General features: G+C 41.4%; 1 protein-coding gene across 1 annotated transcript in view; it reads right to left on the bottom strand.

Annotated features, from left to right (window-relative positions):
• The window catches only part of LOC307030933 (uncharacterized protein), a 354919-nt gene extending 331524 nt beyond the window's left edge, over positions 1-23395 (bottom strand). The window contains exons 1-9 of the mRNA XM_079667564.1: positions 23196-23395; positions 22637-22792; positions 22175-22279; positions 14654-14758; positions 13248-13483; positions 11205-13059; positions 6215-6388; positions 3072-3242; positions 1253-1420 (exon numbers count right to left, since the gene is read on the bottom strand). Coding sequence (XP_079523690.1) covers positions 1253-1420; positions 3072-3242; positions 6215-6388; positions 11205-13059; positions 13248-13483; positions 14654-14758; positions 22175-22279; positions 22637-22761 — 2939 coding nt within the window. The 5' untranslated portion in view covers positions 22762-22792; positions 23196-23395. The remainder of the gene's footprint in view (positions 1-1252; positions 1421-3071; positions 3243-6214; positions 6389-11204; positions 13060-13247; positions 13484-14653; positions 14759-22174; positions 22280-22636; positions 22793-23195) is intronic.
• Between the last annotated feature and the right edge of the window lie 1712 nt (positions 23396-25107).

Here is a 25107-nt window from a genome sequence, read left to right as displayed (position 1 = left end):
TTTAACTACACACACAAGAACGTGCTAGCTGCATGCTACTGTGAAGCTGGAATGCTAACAACAGGAAACCGGAACACCAAGTGTAGCACATCCCTCCGAAAGATGGTCGTACACTTGATTGATGATTTCTCATTTATTGAAAACTCCAAAAATCAACGTAAGAGCTACACAACGACACAAAACAACAACTACGCTTAAGCTTCATCCATATTAGCATCACTTTAGCAAACCATTAAACAAGTGAACCGCAAAGTTATAAAACAGTATAAACGAATCAGGACACATGTTTATATCAGTTAACACTAACCTTGTGCCTCTTGCTAATACTTTAATGTAAACTCTTTCTTTTGATATCGCCGTATTTAAATGTAGATATCTCCGTTAATGTCTGTACTTTATCTCCGTTCATCTCCGTCAAGTGTTTTTCTTTGGGAACAGGAGCTTCCTGCTAATAGGGAAAGTCGCCTTCAAAATAAAAGCATGTCTAAATAAAACAGGAAGTTGAGTTAAATTACACTTAAGAAATGTATACAATAGCAATGAAAGTAACAAAAACAATGCAATATCCTTTTCAGGTTCATTTGTTTGGGCATCCAGATGTCTTATTTAATGAACATGTGCATGTGTTCTTATATTTACTGGATAGTAGTGCAGAAAGTATGCAGAGAAAACCTTTATTTTCAAAGAAGATATATTTTGGTATTTATTTTATTTTGTCAAATTCTAAGTTATTTTCAAACAGTAGCCTACTACTCAGATATTGTTGTTGTTGTTGTATTTGTTTACGATTCTTTGAGGAATACAGATCTCAAAATGATCATGTGTCTGTGCTCTTTCCTTTCCCTGACCAAGTACATTTTACACTTTGTTCATTCAATCACAAATCACAATATTGTCCACAATAATCTCAATATGACTTTTTCACCAAATCGTGAAGCCCTATTGGGAACATAAACATTTCTATGTCACAAAGTCAACTTTATGTAAAACTAATATTAGTTCAGAGGAGCTTCTTTATTCAGACCATTTACTAAAGAAAACATACATTTACTTTAACAACTAACAGTGGAAGAATAATAGTTTCTTTAGGAAACAATCAACTGTTATGACTGCAGACTACATCTAGAGAAATACAAATGTGAATAAACAACATTTACAAACGTATGGATGTTATATATATGTAGAAGAATAAGTTGAATAACTAATGAAACATGTGAGACCTCCAGCAGTAACAGAGAGTCAGTGAACTGACCTGAGAGTCTCCAGTCTGCAGTCTGGACTCTCCAGAAGATCTCTCAGCTCCACTCCTGAATCCTTCAGAGCGTTCCCACTCAGTTCCAGATCTCTCAGATGGGTGTTGGACTTCAGAGCTGAGATCAGAACAGAACAGCTGATCTCTGACAACCTGCAGCCCCTCACTCTGAATAAAGAAAACATGATGTAAGTTTAGAAAACAAAGTTCCTGTTTGAAATAACTCCAGGTTTAATAATCTGTTCAGAGTTAAACAGGGTTTTAATGTCAGAGATGATTTAGAAACAATTCACTGATAATCTGGATCTTTCACTTTGATCAGATTTTTATCAACTCCTTCATCTCCCTCACAGCTCATCAGTACTGACAGCATCTCCACTGACTCATGGAGCACAGTGAAGTGAAGTGAAGCACAGTAGAAGCTGCTGGGAGTCCCAGCAGCTTCTACTGAAGCCAGTCCCCAACTCCGGGGACTTCCGTCCGGGGACTCCGGGTGGCAGTATACGCCGTGAAGTTGTTTGCGGCCTGCCAGTAAACCCAAAGCAGAAGAAGACGAAGTAACGTCAGCGGCTTCATTTGCCTAATCCTTCCCCAGGGACTTATTCCGGTGTGAACGCGATCTGTACTTAGTTCATCAGAACTAAAGAGTTCTGATGAACGAAGTTCTCATGAACCTTTGTGGGAAAAGTACTGCGGTGTGAAAGCGCCTATTCATACAAATATCTCGGGACAATTATTGACTCAAAATGGAGCTCTGATCCAAACTGTGAAGCTGTGTGCAAAAGGGGACACCAGCGTTTGTACTGTCTTAGGAAATTGTCCTATTTTAACATTGACAAAACCAGGATGATTATGTTTTATCGTGCTTTTATCGAGTCAATTCTGTCTTTTTCACTAATGTCATGGCAACCTGACTTTAAAGAGCAGAAACTCTCTGAGTCAGATCATCAAGTGGTCCAGCAGACTGATTGGTGAGCCACAGCTAAACCTGGAGACCCCTGTACCTCAGGCAGTTACAGCTGTTATCCAGCTCCACATTAGACGATGACTCCCACCCTCTGCACTCAGAATTCAAGCTTCTTCCTCCGGGCCGGAGGTTACTCGTCCCAAGGAGTAGAACGAAGCGGTATACAAACAGTTTGATCCCAGCAGCTATTGCACAAATTAACACATCATAGGAGCGTCACACAGATGCCTATTTTTATTTATTGATTTAATTGTGAATTTTGAATGTCCATGTTTGTACTAGTGTTTTCCTTCTTAAAATGTTTTTCAAATATTTGGAGATTTGGTTGAGCAGGGTATACTTGTACTTTTACTTGTCCTTTATTAGAGATGTGTTGTTTGTGTTTGTTTTTAGTGTCAGGATGGAACCCTTGTGTCTTTTTCTCTGCAAACAGAATCTACCTAAGGGTACAAATAAATAACCTGAACCTGATTCAATCACAAATCTCAATATTGTCCACAATAATCTCAATTTTACTTTTTCACCAAATCGTGAAGCCCTATTGGGAACATAAACATTTCTATGTCACAAAGTCAACTTTATGTAAAACTAATATTAGTTCAGAGGACCTTCTTTATTCAGACCATTTACTAAAGAAAACATACATTTACTTTAACAACTAACAGTGGAAGAATAATAGTTTCTTTAGGAAACAATCAACTGTTATGACTGCAGACTACATCTAGAGAAATACAAATGTGAACAAAACAACATTTACAAACGTATGGATGTTATATATATGTAGAAGAATAAGTTGAATAACTAATGAAACATGTGAGACCTCCAGCAGTAACAGAGAGTCAGTGAACTGACCTGAGGGTCTCCAGTCTGCAGTCTGGACTCTCCAGAAGATCTCTCAGCAGCTCCACTCCTGAATCCTGCAGATCGTTGAGACTCAGGTTCAGATCTCTCAGATGGATGTTGGACTTCAGAGCTGAGATCAGAGCAGAACAGCTGATCTCTGACAAACTGCATCTCTCCAGACTGAATAAAGAAAACATGATGAGGATAAAAATCAGTTTATAATCCAGTCAGATGTTCAGGTCTGAAATGTGCAGCTCATCATTACTGCGTCCTAATCAATGATCTTTCCCTGAATAACAGTGACCGTCATTCTGTTATTGAGGATCATCTTTATATCAGCCTTCTGTTTATTATCTGGGAAAACACATCTAAATGATTGGGAACTAGGGCTGCACGATTAATCGAAATCGCAATACCAGCTTATGCGATTACATAACCGCAACAGGCTGTGATTTAATTAAATAATCAAATGTGCGTGGTGTAGAGCCGATGAGTGGGAGTCGGAGGTGGTGTGTTTAATATGGAACTCCACACTTTATTTTACATTTAACTACAAACACAAGAACGTGCTAGCTGGATGCTACTGTGAAGCTGGAATGCTAACAACAGGAAACCGGAACACCAAGTGTAGCACATCCCTCCCAAAGATGGTCGTACACTTGACTGATGATTTCTCATTTATTGAAAACTCCAAAAATCAACGTAAGAGCTACACAAAGACACAAAACAACAACTATAGTTAAGCTTCACTATTAGCATCACTTTAGCAAACCATTAAACAAGTGAACCGCAAAGTTATAAAACAGTATAAACGAATCAGGACACATGTTTATATCAGTGAACACTAACCTTGTGCCTCTTGCTAATACTTTAATGTAAACTCTTTCTTTTGATATCGCCGTATTTAAATGTAGATATCTCCGTTAATGTCTGTACTTTATCTCCGTTCATCTCCGTCAAGTGTTTTTCTTTGGGAACAGTAGCTTCCTGTTAATAGGCAAAGTCGCATTCAAAATAAAAGCATGTCTAAATAAAACAGGAAGTTGAGTTAAATTACACTCAAGAAATGTATACAATAGCAATGAAAGTAACAAAAACAATGCAATATCCTTTTCAGGTTCATTTGTTTGGGCATCCAGATGTCTTATTTAATGAACATGTGCATGTGTTCTTATATTTACTGGATAGTAGTGCAGAAAGTATGCAGAGAAAACCTTTATTTTCAAAGAAGATATATTTTCGTATTTATTTTTATTTTGTCAATTTCTAAGTTATTTTCAAAAAGTAGCCTACTACTCAGATATTGCTGTTGTTGTTGTTGTTGTTTATGATTCTTTGAGGAATACAGATTTCAAAATGATCATTTGTCTGTGCTCTTTCCTTTCCCTGACCAAGTACATATTACACTTTGTTCATTCAATCACAAATCACAATATTGTCCACAATAATCTCAATATGACTTTTTCACCAAATCGTGAAGCCCTATTGGGAACATAAACATTTCTATGTCACAAAGTAAACTTTATGTAAAACTAATATTAGTTCAGAGGACCTTCTTTATTCAGACCATTTACTAAAGAAAACATACATTTACTTTAACAACTAACAGTGGAAGAATAATAGTTTCTTTAGGAAAAAAACTTTATTTATTGTGAAGGACATGTGGAATTGTTTTTAATTGTATCCACTTATGAAAAAAATGCCCACCCGCATTTATGTCCTTCATAAGAGGTTAGGATCTGACCCGGATGACACACACACACACACACACACACACACACACACACAAGCTGTTTGATCCTGGTTTCCCTTGATCTCTACCCTTTGTAGTTTGTACACAAAACTATCCTAGAACATTAGAAACATTTTACATTTTCTCACACTGTCCCCCTCGCACCTGCACGCCGGAGGAGGGACTAATCAGAGACATCAGTGTAGTTACAGTGAAGTGCAGAACTTCAATTATCTACCAACAAAATGGCCAAAAGATATTCTGCTCAGAGCCTTGGAGCTAATAATGGAGGAGAGTGAGTGGAATGCATTAGAAGAACATGGTGAAGTGGAACAGGAAGACATTTCTGAAGACGAGGATAATGTGGAGGTAAACTCAGAATTTGACAGCGAATTGGAAGATGAACTTGACTCAGAGCCAGCTGCTGGATAACCCCCACAGCCAGCTTCTGGAAGACCCCCACAGCCAGCTGTTAGGTCTGTGGACCCTCAAAGGACTCCAAGACACAGACTACATGCAGCAACTGCAACAAGTACACCTGTGCTATACACAGGAAGAAGTTCTACATCATGTGTTTCCTAAACAGACTTGCCCATTGACTCACATGATGTTCTGCAGCGTCACTTCATCAATATCTTTTTTGGATATACTGTATTTTATGAATAGTGACTGTTAATTGTTTTGATTTGCTTTGTGTTTATATCTGTTCTATGTCATTTATATGGATGTTTCCTTCTCTCTCTATTTCACAGCCAAACACTTTTGGATGTGTGGTTCTTGTGTTTTAATTGCTGCTAAATTGCTTTATTTCCTTCAGGGCTTTGATTATTATATGACAGATTAAAAATAACAAACATTAATGAAAAAATGTTTCATTTACATTTGTCCTAGAAAAGCATGAGCAAAATGTAAACCTAGTTTTTATTATAGTGTATTTTTTTTTTAACATAAATGATATTTTTAACACAAAAAACCATGGACACTTTGATCTAGCAAAGAGTATTTTCAAAAACTAATCATATATTTCATTTATATTGTTGGGGAATGAGTTAAAGACAATATATATAAGGAAATGTGCATGTTGAATTTAGTTCTGTATTTTTTTGAAACCCTGAAATATGTCCCGGGTCAATTTGACCCGAACATTACCAAAGGGTGCGAAATGTGAACATAACACACAACTCCTTCATCTCCCTCACAGCTCATCAGTACTGACAGCATCTCCACTGACTCATGGAGCACAGGGTGAGTCTGTGGAAGCTCAAACTCTCTCCCTCACACATTCACCTTCTCTTTGTTACTCTGATCAATATTCAGTCATTAGCAAACATGGAAGAAATAACAATTAAAATGTATTTGTTCAAATTCAGAAAATCATAAACACAAACAGATCTGTATGAACTGCAGTCAGTGAACTGACCTGAGAGCCTCCAGTCTGCAGTTTGGACTCTTTAGTCCAGAACTCAGCAGCTCCACTCCTGAATCCTTCAGAGGGTTGTGACTCAGGTACAGATCTCTCAGATGGGAGGGGTCCGACTTCAGAGCTGAGGCCACGACTTCACATTCAGTCTCTGAGAGTCCACAGTCAGTAAGTCTATAATAACACATATATTACAACATGTGTTAAAACAAGAGGAAACATTATATTAACTTGAAGCATTTGATGAAAACATATTTGACATGTTCTGATAGAGATTTGCTGTCAGTCCATTTTATATAATATATCATAATATATTATAGTAGAGTTGAATGTGTTGTCATTGTGATCTGATCACATGTCTGTGCTCCTGCTGTCACTGACTGTTACCAAAAGAAACAGAAATTAAAAGGTCCCCTATTAAACTGTTTCTCATCAATACATCACAGGTCTCAGATATATACAGAACCTGTCTCTGATTGGCTGAAACACAAAACAGATCATTGCAGCATTACCCATAATCCCCTCTGTTTCAGCTCTGTTTCCAAAGTGCTGATTTTCTGTCTGTTACTTTAGATGAAAAAAAGGAGCCCCTCCCCACGCCCCTCTGAGAGACATTTGGTTACAAAGAACTCAATGGTGCTCTAGAAGGAGATTCAGGTGATAAGGGGGGGGGGGGGGGGGGGGGGGTTACCTTGGTTGGTGATTGGCTAATGTTTACACAAGACAACACATCGTTATGACATCACAAAGTGGCCAAAATCTGATCAGCTCATTTTCAGACAGGTTTTTATAGAAATGGATCTAAAAGAGAGAGAATCTTTGTTCCTGAAACTTTCAGTCTCTTTCCACAGAGGGGACATGTTGATGTAGAAGAGACATGAAGAAGAGGGGACACATGTTGATGTAGAAGAGACATGAAGAAGAGGGGACACATGTTGATGTAGAAGATGCATGGAGAAGAGGGGACACATGTTGATGTAGAAGAGACATGAAGAAGAGGGGACACATGATGATGTAGAAGAGACATGAAGAAGAGGGGACACATGTTGATGTAGAAGAGACATGGAGAAGAGGGGACACATGTTGATGTAGAAGAGACATGGAGAAGAGGGGACACATGTTGATGTAGAAGAGACATGGAGAAGAGGGGACACATGTTGATGTAGAAGAGACATGAAGAAGAGGGGACACATGTTGATGTAGAAGAGACATGGAGAAGAGGGGACACATGTTGATGTAGAAGAGACATGAAGAAGAGGGGACACATGTTGTTGTAGAAGAGACATGAAGAAGAGGGGACACATGATGATGTAGAAGAGACATGGAGAAGAGGGGACACATGTTGATGTAGAAGAGACATGAAGAAGAGGGGACACATGTTGATGTAGAAGATACATGGAGAAGAGGGGACACATGTTGATGTAGAAGAGACATGGAGAAGAGGGGACACATGTTGATGTAGAAGAGACATGAAGAAGAGGGGACATATGTTGTTGTAGAAGAGACATGAAGAAGAGGGGACACATGATGATGTAGAAGAGACATGGAGAAGAGGGGACACATGTTGATGTAGAAGAGACATGGAGTATAGGGGACACATGTTGATGTAGAAGAGACATGAAGAAGAGGGGACACATGTTGATGTAGAAGAGACATGGAGAAGAGGGGACACATGTTGATGTAGAAGAGACATGAAGAAGAGAGGACACATGTTGATGTAGAAGAGACATGGAGAAGAGGGGACACATGTTGATGTAGAAGAGCCATGAAGAAGAGGGGACACATGTTGATGTAGAAGAGACATGGAGAAGAGGGGACACATGTTGATGTAGAAGAGACATGAAGAAGAGAGGACACATGTTGATGTAGAAGAGACATGGAGAAGAGGGGACACATGTTGATGTAGAAGAGACATGAAGAAGAGGGGACACATGTTGATGTAGAAGAGACATGGAGAAGAGGGGACACATGTTGATGTAGAAGAGACATGAAGAAGAGGGGACACATGTTGTTGTAGAAGAGACATGAAGAAGAGGGGACACATGTTGATGTAGAAGAGACATGGAGAAGAGGGGACACATGTGGATGTAGAAGAGACATGAAAAAGAGGGGACACATGTTGATTTAGAGGAGACATGAAGAAGAGGGGACACATGTTGATGTAGAAGAGACATGAAGAAGAGGGGACACATGTTGATGTAGAAGAGACATGGAGAAGAGGGGACACATGTTGATGTAGAAGAGACATGAAGAAGAAGGGACACATGTTGATGTAGAAGAGACATGAAGAAGAGGGGACACATGTTGATGTAGAAGAGACATGGAGAAGAGGGGACACATGTTGATGTAGAAGAGACATGGAGAAGAGGGGACACATGTTGATGTAGAAGAGACATGAAAAAGAGGGGACACATGTTGATGTAGAGGAGACATGAAGAAGAGGGGACACATGTTGATGTAGAAGAGACATGAAGAAGAAGGGACACATGTTGATGTAGAAGAGACATGAAGAAGAGGGGACACATGTTGATGTAGAAGAGACATGGAGAAGAGGGGACACATGTTGATGTAGAAGAGACATGAAGAAGAGGAGACACATGTTGATGTAGAAGAGACATGAAGAAGAGGGGACACATGTTGATGTAGAAGAGACATGAAGAAGAGGGGACACATGTTGATGTAGAAGAGACATGGAGAAGAGGGGACACATGTTGATGTAGAGGAGACATGAAGAAGAGGGGACACATGTTGATGTAGAAGAGACATGAAGAAGAGGGGACACATGTTGATGTAGAAGAGACATGGAGAAGAGGGGACACATGTTGATGTAGAAGAGACATGAAGAAGAGGGGACACATGTTGATGTAGAGGAGACATGGAGAAGAGGGGACACATGTTGATGTAGAAGAGACATGAAGAGGAAGGGACACATGTTGATGTAGAGGAGACATGAAGAAGAGGGGACACATGTTGATGTAGAAGAGACATAAAGAAGAGGGGACACATGTTGATGTAGAAGAGACATGAAGAAGAGGGGACACATGTTGATGTAGAAGAGACATAAAGAAGAGGGGACACATGTTGATGTAGAAGAGACATGAAGAAGAGGGGACACATGTTGATGTAGAAGAGACATGAAGAGGAAGGGACACATGTTGATGTAGAGGAGACATGAAGAAGAGGGGACACATGTTGATGTAAAAGAGACATGAAGAAGAGGGGACACATGTTGATGTAGAGGAGACATGAAGAAGAGGGGACACATGTTGATGTAGAGGAGACATGAAGAAGAGGGGACACATGTTGATGTAGAAGAGACATGAAGAAGAGGGGACACATGTTGATGTAGAAGAGACATGAAGAAGAGGGGACACATGTTGATGTAAAAGAGACATGGAGAAGAGGGGACACATGTTGATGTAAAAGAGACATGAAGAAGAGGGGACACATGTTGATGTAAAAGAGACATGAAGAAGAGGGGACACATGTTGATGTAGAAGAGACATGAAGAAGAGGGGACACATGTTGATGTAGAGGAGACATGAAGAAGAGGGGACACATGTTGATGTAGAGGAGACATGAAGAAGAGGGGACACATGTTGATGTAGAAGAGACATGGAGAAGAGGGGACACATGTTGATGTAGAAGAGACATGGAGAAGAGGGGACACATGTTGATGTAAAAGAGACATGAAGAAGAGGGGACACATGTTGATGTAGAAGAGACACGAAGAAGAGGGGACACATGTTGATGTAGAAGAGACATGAAGAAGAGGGGACACATGTTGATGTAGAAGAGACACGAAGAAGAGGGGACACATGTTGATGTAGAAGAGACATAAAGAAGAGGGGACACATGTTGATGTAGAAGAGACATGAAGAAGAGGGGACACATGTTGATGTAGAAGAGACATAAAGAAGAGGGGACACATGTTGATGTAGAAGAGACATGAAGAAGAGGGGACACATGTTGATGTAGAAGAGACATGAAGAGGAAGGGACACATGTTGATGTAGAGGAGACATGAAGAAGAGGGGACACATGTTGATGTAGAAGAGACATGAAGAAGAGGGGACACATGTTGATGTAGAGGAGACATGAAGAAGAGGGGACACATGTTGATGTAGAGGAGACATGAAGAAGAGGGGACACATGTTGATGTAGAAGAGACATGGAGAAGAGGGGACACATGTTGATGTAGAAGAGACATGGAGAAGAGGGGACACATGTTGATGTAAAAGAGACATGAAGAAGAGGGGACACATGTTGATGTAAAAGAGACATGAAGAAGAGGGGACACATGTTGATGTAGAAGAGACATGAAGAAGAGGGGACACATGTTGATGTAGAGGAGACATGAAGAAGAGGGGACACATGTTGATGTAGAGGAGACATGAAGAAGAGGGGACACATGTTGATGTAGAAGAGACATGGAGAAGAGGGGACACATGTTGATGTAGAAGAGACATGGAGAAGAGGGGACACATGTTGATGTAAAAGAGACATGAAGAAGAGGGGACACATGTTGATGTAGAAGAGACACGAAGAAGAGGGGACACATGTTGATGTAGGAGAGACATGAAGAAGAGGATTTTGCACAATAGGTGACCTTTAAATAAATCACTTGAATATTAGAGATGTATTTAAATGTGAATTAAACTCCAACACATTGTGATGAAAACGTGTGTCTGTTTGATGATAAAGAAACTACTAGAAAGTAATAATAACATCTTTCTGTGATAACTGTAAGTCCTGCTGTGTGGTGTGATCACATGCTGAGGAACCTCTAGAGTCCTTCATGTGTTTGACATGTCGCCTCCATCACTCAATATGAAGAGAGGAACGCTTCAGTTTAACTATTATTATAAATAAATAGAAGAACAGTGTTGGTTTATTTTGCTCTCAGTATTTAAACAGCAGAAATGTTATAGTGTTTATTTGAATAATTAAACTCCTGATTAGTTTATAAAGTGAATCACATCTGGACTCACTTGGCCTTCCTGCAGTTCCTCACAGCTGGAATCAGTCTCAGTTTCCCCTCCTGTGATGTGTTGTACTGATTCAGGTCCAACTCATCCAGAACCTCTTCTGACATCTGCAGCATGTAGGCCAGAGCAGAGCAGTGGATCGCAGAGAGTTCCTTCTCTGATCTGTTCTCTGACTTCAGGAACTCTGTGATCTTCTGATGTACTGAGAGGTCCTTCATCTCTGTCAGACAGTGGAAGATGTTGATGCTCCTCTCAGGAGACATTTCATCACTGCTCATCTTCTTCAGGTTGTTGATGGCTCTCTTGATGTCTGTGCGACCCAACAGGCCTCTGAAGAGTCTCTGGATGATTGTTGGACTCTTGTCTGTGCGACCCAGTAGGCCTCCTAACAGTCTCTGGTTGGCCTTCAGAGAGAGGCCGTGGAGAAAGCGGACAAACAGGTCCAGGTGGCCATTTTTACTTCTGAGGGATTTCTCCATGGCTCCCTTCAGGAAGACATCCAGGGATGGGTAACCCTGATCTCTGTTTTCACTGTTCTCATAGGGCCAGTCTCTCTTTAGGAAGCCCTTCAGTACCTCTGTGTCTCTGATGGTGTAACAGTGCAACATGTAGACTGCAGCCAGAAACTCCTGAATGCTCAGATGAACAAAGCAGTAGACTGTTTTCTGGAAGATCACACTCTCTCTTCTGAAGATCTCTGTACAAACTCCTGAGTGCACCGAGGCCTCGGTGACATCAAGACCACAGCGCTGCAGGTCTTCTTGGTAGAACATGATGTCTCCTTTCTCCAGATGTTCAAACGCCAGCCTCCCCAGCTTCAGAAGAAGCTCCCTGTCAGCCTCCGTCAGCTGCTGTGGACTCGTCTCATGTCCCTCTTCATACTTCTGCTTCTTCCTCTTGGTCTGGACCAGCAGGAAGTGTGAGTACATGTCAGTGAGGGTCTGGGGCAGCTCTCCTCTCTGGTCTGTAGTCAACATGTGGTCCAGAACTGCAGCAGTGATCCAGCAGAAGACTGGGATCAGACACATGATGTGGAGGCTCCTGGAGCTCTTGATGTGAGAGAGGATTCTGCTGGCCTTTTTCTTCTTTCTGAATCTCCTCCTGAAGTACTCCTCCTTCTGGGCGTCAGTGAAGCCTCGTACTTCTGTCACCCTGTCCACACACTCAGGAGGGATCTGATTGGCCGCTGCAGGTCTGGAAGTTATCCAGACGAGAGCCGAGGGAAGCAGCTTCCCCCTGATGAGGTTTGTCAGCAGCACGTTGACTGAGGACTGCTGAGAGACATCAGACACAACCTCATTGTTTCTGAAGTCCAGAGAAAGTCTGCTTTCATCCAGGCCGTCAAAGATGAGCAGCACTTTGCAGACAGCCAGCTGCTCTGCTGTGAGCTTCTGTAAGGTTGGATGGAAAACATGGAGCAGCCTGAGAAGACTGTACTGCTCACCTTTGATCAGGTTCAGCTCCCTGAAGGAGAGCGGGATCACCAGACTGACATCTTGGTTTCCCAAACCCTCGGCCCAGTCCAGAGTGAACTTCTGCACTGAGAAGGTTTTTCCAACTCCAGCGACTCCGTTGGTCAGGACCGCTCTGATGAGAGTCTGTTGGTCAGGTGAGGCTTTAAAGAGGTCCTGGCACTTGATTGGAGTGTCATGGAGGGTCTCCTTCTTGGAAGCTGTCTCCAGCTGCCTCACCTCATGTTGGGTATTAACCTCTTCACTCAGGCCTTGTGTGATGTAGAGCTCAGTGAAGATGCTGTTGAGGAGGGTTTCACTTTGATCAGTTCCTTCAGTCACACGTTCACATCTCCTCCTCAGACTGAGCCTATGTTCATCTAGAACCTCCTGCAGACCACTATCTGCTGGAAGAGAAGGGAACAGGAGAGAATCAGGAAATGCTTTTGAGAATCTAACAATCAAACTAATAAAAACAGACAGAGTTGAAATGTTTAGCAAGCAGCTGAATGTCTCTGCTCTACAACAGAATACCTCATCCAGACCAAAGGAACCAGGAAGAGGAATAAGACGCTGCATGAGTTCGGCCTCTTACCTCGTACAGAGCTGCTCTGACTGGCTGTCTGCAGGCCAGCTCTGGTTCTGGATCTTTCTCCACACTGGGGACAGGAGGGGTCTCCTGATGGAGGTCTCTGCTCCCAGTATGAGGTGATGCACTGTCTGCAGAACCAGTGTCCACAGCTGGTAGAGACTGGATCCTTCAGGACGTCCTGACACAGAGCACAGCTGGACAGCTGCTCCTCCACAGGAACACCACTCTTCCTCTTCCCTCTGTGGAGATGAGCACATCCTTTATAGCACTTTAGGGGAGCTGATTATCACCAAAGGTACAACAAGGGGGAACATTCTAGTTTGATATTTAAAAAAAGGTCTAAACAATATACCTTTGTGATCAGGTAGATAGCTTACAATTCACATGATCATGAAAGCAAAGAGCATCCTGTCTGGATTCATGACATCCCCCAGAGGAGCACAAGTTCACTGCATCTACTAAGACACACAGCTGTATTAACCTGGTGCTTTATAAACCCAACTTACAGAGAATCTGCTGTGAATTCAGAGCAATAAACATCTGGAAAGGATGCCTAAATAACAACAGAATGATACTGATTTGATCCTGAGTTAAAGCTTTGTCAGGTCTGTCTCCAACACAACGAGCATCAACATTTACAAATGTTTGTTTTCTGAATGAGATGGGTTTGATTAAAGCTAGGCTAACATTGTAGCTGCTCCATCAGCCCTCAGATGAACTTCATGTAGTCATACGTACAGCAGTGACTATATAGTTAGCACCACAGACAGTCTCTGGTTTAAACAGGAACATGAATAACCCTGATTGAATATGAGCTGCTGGAGAGCTCTGTTCTCCTCTCTGATTCCCCTCAGACCGTCAGAGACCACAGGAGCACAATCTCAACACTGACAGCTTTTTGTAACAGAGCGTCACAGACTTTACACTCAAGTTGAAATGTGTCACGCTGCACGAATACGCAGGTGATATGAATTTCCCATCTTCACTTCCTTCGTGTAGCCAGGCACGGATCTGGGTCTTTGCATTGACTCTACATGTAATCTCTTAAACTCTGTTATATCTGCTAATGCTAAACTCAACCAGCTCACCAGGTGATTACTATTATTAATAAGCATCTTAAAAAGACATATCATAAACATGCCCAAGTAGTTAAATAATGTTTTGGATGATATATATTTAGTTTTTAAATCAGTATTTATCAACATGTTTGCTCTAAAACCATTTTATACCACAGATGCAATGATAATATAATTGCATATCGAATTATCCTCAAATAATGTTAGCTTGCTGTACTCTGCTGCGTGTTTCCTTTACAAACTGCTGACAGGATAACATTAAAGAACAGTTTAATATATTAGATTAAATCAGAATCCTCTTCAGGTCAGGTTACAGTAGAAACAGACTCTTACTTTGTGTCTGAGGGTCCAGGTTCATCACTGAAGTATATAGGTTTCCACATAGACCGGTCACTCTTCAGAGACAGACAGCTGGGGACTGGAGACTCTGCTCTCTGTCTGTGGAAACAACACATGTTTTAAACATCATTAGTTTATTTAAAGAACAGATTTTGATGAATATTCACCTTATTTAGTTTTTGAGTCTTGATTCTGGGTTTCTGTTCTGAATGACTGCAATAAACGGACCTTTGTGTTATTGAATTTTTTTTTTTGGACCTTTAAGATTTGTATTTGAGTACCCCTGATGTAGAGTGTGAGGATGATTTCACTGGTAGATCATTTACTATTGTTGTAAAGTCAAACAGAGCCTGAGGCTATAATAATGATAAAATAAATACAGATTACAATTAGTCAAAAAATAATATATATAAATACATATCAATAACAAAATAGCTTAATTTTAAAGATAAATTAAATCATTAGCGTTACAAATATGACATTTAAATACAAATGAACCATTAATAGGGATAGAAATAGAGTGTTTAATGATCGCAGGCGGTCCTCCTCTGGCAAGCCGGGTGTAATCACACTAATCAGAAAGCCCCGGTGCCGCTACCTGAAGGAGATCAATAGTTGGTGCGAGCGAGTCGGTGACACACTGAAGCTTGCAGACGGGAGGCATTCTACCAAGTCAGGACGGGCAGCCGGTAACACACTGAAGAGTGCAGACCACGGATGTATAACAAGAACTATAGGTTACTTACGTAACCCCAGTTCTCAGAGTAACATAAAGTGAGATGTCTCACTATGGGATGCGCCTCATCGCGGAGCAAACAGAAGCATCAATCTCATTACACCAATCCTGACAGACCATGGATGTATAATAAGAACTGGATACAGCGTGGGAGGCGGGGCCTCATTCATTCCTATGAGAGTTGCTCAATGGCACATGGATGACAAAATGGCCCAACTTTTGAGAGAGTGAAACATCACAGATTACCCAGCAGGTCTGAGAAGTACCCGTATGTGCGCTCATAGAGCATGCACAACTTTAACCACACCCCCCAAAAGGCTCGTTCACTAGTGCTGGGGGGAAACGATTATTTTGAAAACGATTAATCGGGCGATTATTTTATTGATTAGTAGGCTACTCTAGCGATTATTTTTCTGTCGTTCGATTAATAAAAAACATAATGTATCTCAAATAAATACCAAAAAATTCTTAATAATATATTTTTTTTATTGCACAGCAAAATAAGAAATATAGAATAAAATTATACAAAATAAAAAGGCCAGCCTCTTTACTCTTACAGTCTAACAAAAAATGTCTTCTGTACAAAATTACAAAAGATAACAAATGTAGGGCAAAAAAACAAATACTGTGCCGTGCACAGTACAGAAATTCATGACAACTGCGCACCAGCTGACGTGCAGCCTTAGCCTGGACATTGCTTGGCTCCGTTAGTTGACATACATTGATACTATAAGCTGACTAACGTTAGTCTAATGTTATGTTTGACTCGTAAACGACCACAACATGAGTTAGCTCTCTGTGCAGTTTGTTCGTTCCGGGTTAGTAGCGGCTAGATAGCGGTGTTCTGCAGACTTAAACTAGCTACCATTCCATCCAACATTAAATGCTGACAAACGTTACATTACATTACATTACATTTAGCTGATGCTTCTATCCAAAGCAACTTACAATAAGTGCATTCGACCAGGAAGATTCAAACTTGAAGAAGACAGAATCATATAAGTACATCAGGTTTCATAGAGCCAAACATTTCAAGTGCTACTCAACGGGCAGCCAGTCCTTTATTAGTATATAAGTGCTTTGTTAGTAATTCTATCGCTCGAAGTGGAGTCGAAAGAGATGAGTTTTCAGTCTGAAGAAGATGTGTAAGCTTTCTGCTGTCCTGATTTCAATGGGGAGCTCGTTCCACCATTTTGGAGCCAGGATAGCAAACCCACGTGTTTTTGCTGATGGGAACTTGGGTCCCCCTCGCAGTGCGGGTGCAGCGAGCTGTTTGGCTGATGCAGAGCGGAGTGCACGTGCTGGGGTGTACAGTTTAACCATGTCCTGGATGTAGGAAGGGCCAGATCCATTCACAGCATGGTACGCAAGTACCAGTGTCTTGAAGTGGATTCTAGCAGTTACCGGAAGCCAGTGAAGGGAGCGGAGGAGCGGCGTGGTGTGGGAGAATTTAGGAAGGTTGAAGACCAGACGAGCCGCTGCATTCTGGAGGAGCTGCAGAGGTCGGATGGCACATGCAGGTAGACCAGCCAGGAGGGAGTTGCGGTAGTCTAGGCGTGAGATGACGAGAGCCTGGACCAGAACCTGCGCTGATTTCTGGGTCAGCTGGGGACAAACGTTAACTAACGCACAGCTGGCGCCGCTAGCTAGGTAGCTAACATTAACTACTAACCAACCAAGCACGAACAAACCGCACGGAGAGCTATAAGATAGTTAGCACTGCCGAAGTGCACAGAACTCAAGCTGCACAACACACTACACAAACGTGGAATTAATTTAGCCAAAGTTAGGACTTACTTATCATTGTTCCCTCCACGAGAGACAAGGGGGTGCCTCTGCTTTAAATGCTCCAACATCGCTGTTGTGCTAGTGTGGAATGACAACTCCATTTGTCAAAGACTGCAAATAACAATGCCTTTGCGTTTTGGATTACATTTAAAGTATTCCATGCTTTTGAAGACCTAGGGCGAGATGTTTTTGTTTGGGGGCTTTTTGCAGGGCTTCGTGCGCAATCCTGTGAGGAGGAGGTTGTAGCCGTTTCAGTCTCCATAGTGTTTAAAGTGCGATTGCGAACTGCTTGTTGTTTTGGGTGACCCACGTGTGTGTAGCGATCGTGGCGATGCGTCCACTAGTAAATATGTCGTCGACGATACTTTGAAGTCGACGCGTCGACAACGTCCGAGCCATTACTAATTATGCTAATGTAAACATCAATCGTTATGTACTTTTATATTACGCCAGAGCTCTCAAGTCTCACGCAATTGGCGTGAGACACACGCATTTCACTCCATTCACACGCCACACCTTGTATTTCTCACGCATAGATTTTCTCACCCAGAGATTTCTTTCCAGGGTACCGCCCACCAAGTTGCGCCGCAATTTTGTAAACAAACTAGGCTTGTTTGGGACGCGTGCACTCCACTAGCACCCCCCCCCCCCGTTGACATTCGCGATACAGAGGGCTTCATGGGAACTTTGAGGGGAGCCAGAAGTTGGAGTACCAAACACCGCTGCCAAAATCTCACGCTGAACTCTGTTCAAAACTTGAGAGCCCTGTTACGCTGGTGTAACACGATCTAGTGATGGTTTTGTTCAGCATTCTCCTGTGCTCTGAAATAAAAATGTGGATAAGCATAAAACAACACTAAAATAAACACTACAATACAACTTGTTATTTGACACACACAAGCATGTTCATTTGTGTGTATAAATATACAACACAGGCTATATACATATATATACATATACAAGTATAAATAATACAACTGTTAATTTGATTTGAGCTTTGACACATATATCTTTATTTATATATGTATACGTATGACGACTTCCTCGGGCGATATCATATGGCAGGGGTCGGCAACCCCTGGCACGCGGCACCGTAACCAGTGGCACACTAGGAATAAGTGGAATAAGTGTGCAAAATATTTAAATTGTATTTTTCGATCCTGACCGAGACCGCCGCCAGAGCGTCTCCTCGTTACCTGCAGAAGGAAGCCATGCACGCAACGCAGCCCCGCTCTCTTTAACTCCAGGTGACTTTCTGCCGCTTTCCTCTGTGGTGCAGTGCTGATCGTTTCATCACCGAGGAAAGCACTTCACTAATTGCAGTAACCATAAGGAGCTGTACACATGCTGCAGTTTTTGCGTGGCTGTGTATTCAGTTGAAAGCCCAGTGGCGATCTGCTCATCTCTCATCGAAATAATATGCTACAAAAGGGCGGACTGGCCATCTGTGTGTTGAACTTTCCTTTCGGCTCCCAGACCGTAGTCGAGGAGGGCAGAAGCAACAAGCTTCAGGTTCAATAACCCACTTTAGCTTAAATGACTGGAGAGAGGCGAGCTCTTCTTGGGAGGCCGTTGCATTTATTTAGCTGTTCTTCTGTTTCACAAAATACATCACAGACCTCTGTTTTTCTGCTTTCCCGTTTCACTTCCAGAAACATACACACGTTCCCTCACTGTCGCTCTACCATCCACACACACACATGCACAAGCCACACCCCTCTCTCTCTCTCTCTCTCTCTCTTAAAGGGACAGCGACCTCATCTCACTCTGCATGACCCTAATATCATAGCATGTGTGTTCTGGAGAATCACAGAACGGACGATCGTCCTTATTATTATGCCGTTCAAACCAATTATTTAAATGTGTTTGTTAAATTCGGCATCATGTAAATTGCGCTGACAGGTCCACACACTTTTCCCCGCAGCGAGGCTCCCGCGCCCTCCTGCGCCCTCCTGCTGATAGTTGACGAGCGTCAAGCTCCTAAACCCCCCCCCCCGTTGATAATTCTCGATCGTTGGCACGCTGATAACAACTTTTTTTTTAAATGGCACTTCATATCAAAAAGGTTGCCGACCCCTGTCATATGGTATAGCTAATTCATCGGTCAAAACGTGTTGTGCCCACATGCAAAGTTTGTAAACTCTGGCTTATCCCTGCGTGGTATTATAGTAATAGCAAACAGCAACGTTCAACTCCTTTAATGGTATATTGCAAGTGCAGTAAGAAGCTATGGGACGTTAATCTACGTCGGTAATATTAACTTTAATGAATAAAAGATTTACATCATACAGCCCATGTAGTATAATATTTTACAAATGATGAATTACAGCAAACATGTGCAATATCTCCATTAGCCTATTACAGCTCCGTGGGCTGGCAGTAAGGCGATATGGGTCCGTTGTTATTGTGCATCCATGGGTAAAGGTAAAACCATAGTAGTACTGAACACGTAACATGAACGTGCCGGGCGGCGCGGTCCCGTGGGTTAGATGCGCGTTCATAATGCAGAGGGAAATAACTCTCAGAATAACGTTATTAGCACATTTTACAACTTGAGGAACGAATGTTTTTAATAAGGGCTATACAAGTGTTCATACTGGGTAGTTTATTTAGTTTAAAAAAAATTATCCAACGATTTACAGACCACTCTTTCCCCATGTAAGTCAATGGGAAAAAGTGTTTCCGGGGCTGGCAACCAAACGGAAGTGTAGTACCGCCGTTTGGCCACCAAGAATATTTTCATCTGAGTCCGGCGCACTTCCTGGGGGCTTGGTACAGACGGGAGGCATTCTACCAAGTCAGGACGGGCAGCCGGTAACACACTGAAGCGTACAGACGGGAGGCATTCTACCAAGTCAGGACAGGCAGCCGGTCAGACACTCAGATCCTTAGTGTTGTGTGAGAGGTCCGCAGAGCCACGGTGCGCTAAGATGTTTTATGTTCTGGTAAATTGTTTGCGTGTGTGCCACGTGTCCTTTTATAACTCTGCGCGTCATTGTTTGTATATTAAGCATCAATTCGGTGTGCTAATTTTGCAGAGCATTCTCTGCTTAGACTCTCTGTTAGTTATTGTTAAAAGGATAGATAAAAGAAGGACCTTAATTGTATTTAATTTAACATCCTGCAATTAGCCTACTCTGATAGGTGTTAAAAGGATATACGATTTTAGGAGGTTAAATACATTCAATTTAAGAAGAACAATAAATAAATACAATACAATATTTATTGTTAAAAAGTATTCATTTCAATTTACTAAAAGCCTTTTTAATAAAATCCTGCTAATTTAGTTCACTGAATATTCCTGCTAAAATAGAGGAAACAACCTTTCTTGGTATAAAGAATTCATTTGATTTATTAAAAACATTGCTAATAAAATCCAGTTAATTAAATCTGCAGAGATTTTAAAAGAGCTTGGGTTTAGAGGATTTGTGTCGAAAATGACATTCCCAGAACAAATGACCATAACTACACTTCTAAAAGGGTTAAATTAATAATCTTGTTTCTCAAAGTAATGAGAAACCTGTCAGTTGGATGTAGAAAAGTCAGATTCAAAATAGATGTTTTTTATTTTAAAGAAAATTCAGATTGAACATGGTAAAAAACTGTAAATTATAGTGTCCGTCCAAAACATATGTTGTACTTATAGTGAAAACTAACCTTGGATGATGGGTTAGTAGACTAAAAGCTTTAGGAATCCAAAGTACAAAATATAATAAGTACCCTGTATCAAGATTGATGCAAAACAAGTGATATTTGACCTTTTTAGAGAGATTTAGCAAAGAAAATCTCTTCTGGGGCTATTTGGGTGGATTTTTCATATCTCTGGCTCCCCCTGCTGGATTTTGACATGTGACATCTCTTTCTAACCATCAGAGCCAATGGAATCGAGGGGAATTCCCACATAGTCCTTATTTGGTCATGTGTGTATGTTAGACTGCTGCATTGCCAAGAACGGAAGCAGCAGCCACTCTGGTGGCTACCATTAGCAGCAAACTTTTGCTCTGCGATTTTTACATAAAAATGGAATTATGGATTATAAATAATTCAAATTGTTGCCCAGAAACTTTATCAACCTATGGATTAACCGATTCAGCCGCGTTTTTTCTCGTTTTAATGCCATTGAACACGTCTTTTGATCAGATTGACAGCTACGGTGAGACGATCTCCCTAGAAGCTACGTAAAGGTACGTGTTGTGATGTCTGTCTTTGCTTCCCCTGTCGCAAATTCGGATCACTCAGTGATGATACCATATACCTAAATAATCTGTGGAACCTCAGCTTTAATCGGATATCTTGTATGTGCAGCTACGATAAGTAATAAGGGTACTTTTATCTTGAGTTCTGTGCCAATGTCCGTTAGCATTTTTCCCTAAGGGGTCATTTAGATGCTTCTTATGAGACTTGTGTTTTGTTTTGGTAAAAATGGTTTATATCGTCAATTAGCTGAGATTATTTCCGTTAATCTGGTATAACACATTAATAGGTTCTTAAATATTAACATCCCCTGAGACAGTGTCCTGAAAGAAAAACCCAGGGTCCCCGCCGGCGGGGACCTTGGGGCTTAACAGGTTAAAATGAATATTTCTGTGCTTAGTCTGCCCAGTTTATTTGTAAAATATTCACCTTTAAGGCAGCAGTCTCAGTGTATTGTTTGCATGCTTTGTTTATTTTAATAACTTGCAAGTTGTCTAAATACATCTTTCTTGTTTCAAAGGTTTTCCCCCTGCACTAAATGACCCATTCAGCAAGTAAATGGACTTCTGTTTTAAGTAAACTGCTGAAATAAAAGACTGAAAAGTAAAGCTGTGTCATTGGAGAGGAACCCTGTTCAAAGTCAGTAGATGCCTCAAGTCCCTTTCAAGTGGGGAAACTGCACCAAAATCAGAGGAGACTTGACTATTGCTGATGATGAGAAGGAGCAAGAGTTCAACTTTGATGTACTAAAAACTGAATCCTCTTCAGGTCAGGTTACAGTAGAAACAGACTCTTACTTTGTGTCTGAGGATCCAGGTTCATTACTGAAGAGTGGAGGGTTCCCTTTAGACCAGTCACTCTTCAGAGACAGACAGCTGGGGACTGGAGACTCTGCTCTCTGTCTGTGGAAACAACACATGTTTTAAACATCATTAGTTTATTTAAAGAACAGATTTTGATGAATGTTCATCTTATTTAGTTTTTGAGTCTTGATTGTGGGTTTCTGTTGTTAAAATTCATTTGAGTGTGAAACGTTTTACATATTTGTATTTTATTTGCTTAATTTAACACAAAGTCCAACACGTAGAGTGTGAGAATGATTTCACTGGGAGATCATTTACTATTGCTGATGATGACAAGGAGCAAGAGTTCAACTTTGTTAATGTACTCTACTGGGTTTCATTAAACAGTTTAGATTATCAGATGACATAAAAACAGAATCCTCTTCAGGTCAGGTTACAGTAGAAACAGACTCTTACTTTGTGTCTGAGGGTCCAGGTTCATTACTGAAGGTTGGAGGGAGACCCATAGACCAGTCACTCTTCAGAGACAGACAGCTGGAGACTGAAGATCTTTCCTCTTCGTCATCTTTTAAATCACTCATTTTCTCCAGTCTGGGAGACAAACCAGTAACACTGGAGACACACACACACACACACACACACACACACACACACACACACACACACACACACACACACACACACACACACACACACACACACACACACACACACACACACACACACACACACACACACACAAACACTTGTTTCAATCTAAACCATCTTAATAATAAACTTGGTTAAAATACATGAAATCAGTCAGACTTCATGCCGCTCTCCATTTTGACTGCGTCACATGTTATGTAACTCTGATGAATCAGGAAACAGGAAATAATAAAAGTTTACAACACTTGCAGAAGTCTCATTGGACTCTAGGACGCAGATTTTTAACCAATAAGTTATTTGCTGACATCCAGTATAACAGAGTACATGATGAATGTGTTAGAAAGCAGATCCTGGTGTTAACACTCACCCTGTTGTCCTCCTGCTCCGTCAAGCTGTAAAATGGAGTCTGGCAGTCTGACAAGTATGACTTCATACTTTCACTTTCAACTTCCCTCCCCGTCTGCAGCTCCTCCCTCAGATAGGAATCATGCTCAAGTTCCAACATAATAACAAAAACATTGAAGACTTCAATGCTTAACCTCCATTAAACACACACACACACACACACACACACACACACACACACACACACACACACACACACACACACACACACACACACACACACACACACACACACACACACACACACACACACACACACACACACACACACACACACGTTCATCAACTTATTAACTTGAAGGTGCATACTGCCACCTACTGTGCAAGAGTGTGTATCACCGTGTCATCCTATCACCACCTGTGGAAGTATGCCACTGTGTCTACGTTATTTTAAATTCTTGTAATCAACCTGTTTCCCTCAAATACTTACAAAGTGCCTTCCTGGTACCCTCTCCCTTCTGTCCCCAGTTTCAGAAGCCTTTAAGATGATCTTTGGAGATGCATCGATCTGTTACACTGTTGCGACCTGGCTCAAAAGGCCACAGGTGTTTCCTTTTGTTTCCTCAATGTAGGTGAGCTTGTCCTAACCATTCATTTGTATAGGTGTTTCATTGGCTTTTGATTATTTACTTTTTAAAATAAAAAGACAAACAACACTGGTTTTAGTTTCAATTTATTTCAAGTGATGCTAAAATCAAAATTCATGTTTTAAAAAACACCACCCCATGTATATCCCAAACACACACAATATCTATAGTCATCCAGACTCTGTCAGATACAGTGAATCCCTTTGTTAAGTAGCCACTTGGTTAAGAAATAGGACCCAAAACACCACCCAAGCCTCGATATGCATCCGATTCAGGCCTGTGGGTTTTATAATGTGCCTCCTTCAATCCTGGTCCTTTGCATTAGAATAAAATACACCTAATGGACGGAACAAAATGCACTTTGAAATGTGTTTTAAGAAAAGAATGACAAGGTGTGAAAGCATCATACAAATGTGCCTTATGGAATTGCATACTCTTGAAAAATGGTTCCTAATGTTGCATCACGTGTCAGGAAAGCTATATATAGACAGTACAGCCCTACCAAATAAAAAAGTCAAGGAATGCACGGTGAAATGTGACGGTGAGTGACCGAGTACAGAAACAATGAGTGTGCATACAGTGGAGGAAGGCGTGTGGAAGACATCTCATTTCTGGTGGAGGGACAGTATTACACACCACAACATGTAATTCAGGTAAGGAGGCAGGTGTTTGTGGAGAGGTAGACAAAGAACACAAGCACCTGGTTCCTTCAAAGCATCTCTTATCCTTCGCTCATTCATAGAAAAATGGCTTTCTGGTCGGTTCTCCCAAACGCTTTGCTGCCTGCTGCAGATTGGTTTTTGGTTGAAACCCTGAGAACACTTCTGTTATCTGAGAGCGCTGTGCTACTGTCATTGCTGTTGTTCCTCTGAACCTGAAATATGATCCACATTTCTTCTTCTCCACATCTGTCTGATTCGCGCCTCAAAAAGCCTGATAGTCGTCACGCTGAAACCTGGACGGAGCCTCAGCAGCGAGAGTGGAAAGAAAGTGCTTTCCTACAGTTCTTCCTGCACAGTTTCTATAGTATGTTGTTCCTGGGTTTTTCACTCAGCCTCCCTGCGTTTAGGCTCAGCAAGAGTTGGACTAAGCAGAGGAACTTCACGAGACTCTAAAAACCTCGATACTACAGTCAGGGCTGCACAATGAAGACTCAAGACATCTCAAGAGCTTTAAGACTCGAACAGTTCGTGAACAAAGTCGGCACAACGTTTGGACTCCATCAGTGGATGCAGTTTGCTCAGGAAGTTAAGTTACTTGGAACTTATAATCAATGTTAAGGTCACT

Source organism: Notothenia rossii (assembly GCF_949606895.1).
Source record: "Notothenia rossii genome assembly, chromosome: 3".
In the NCBI taxonomy this organism is placed as follows: domain Eukaryota; kingdom Metazoa; phylum Chordata; class Actinopteri; order Perciformes; family Nototheniidae; genus Notothenia; species Notothenia rossii.
The sequence above is the reverse complement of the archived record's forward strand: the minus strand, read 5'-3'. Positions and strand labels throughout refer to the sequence as shown.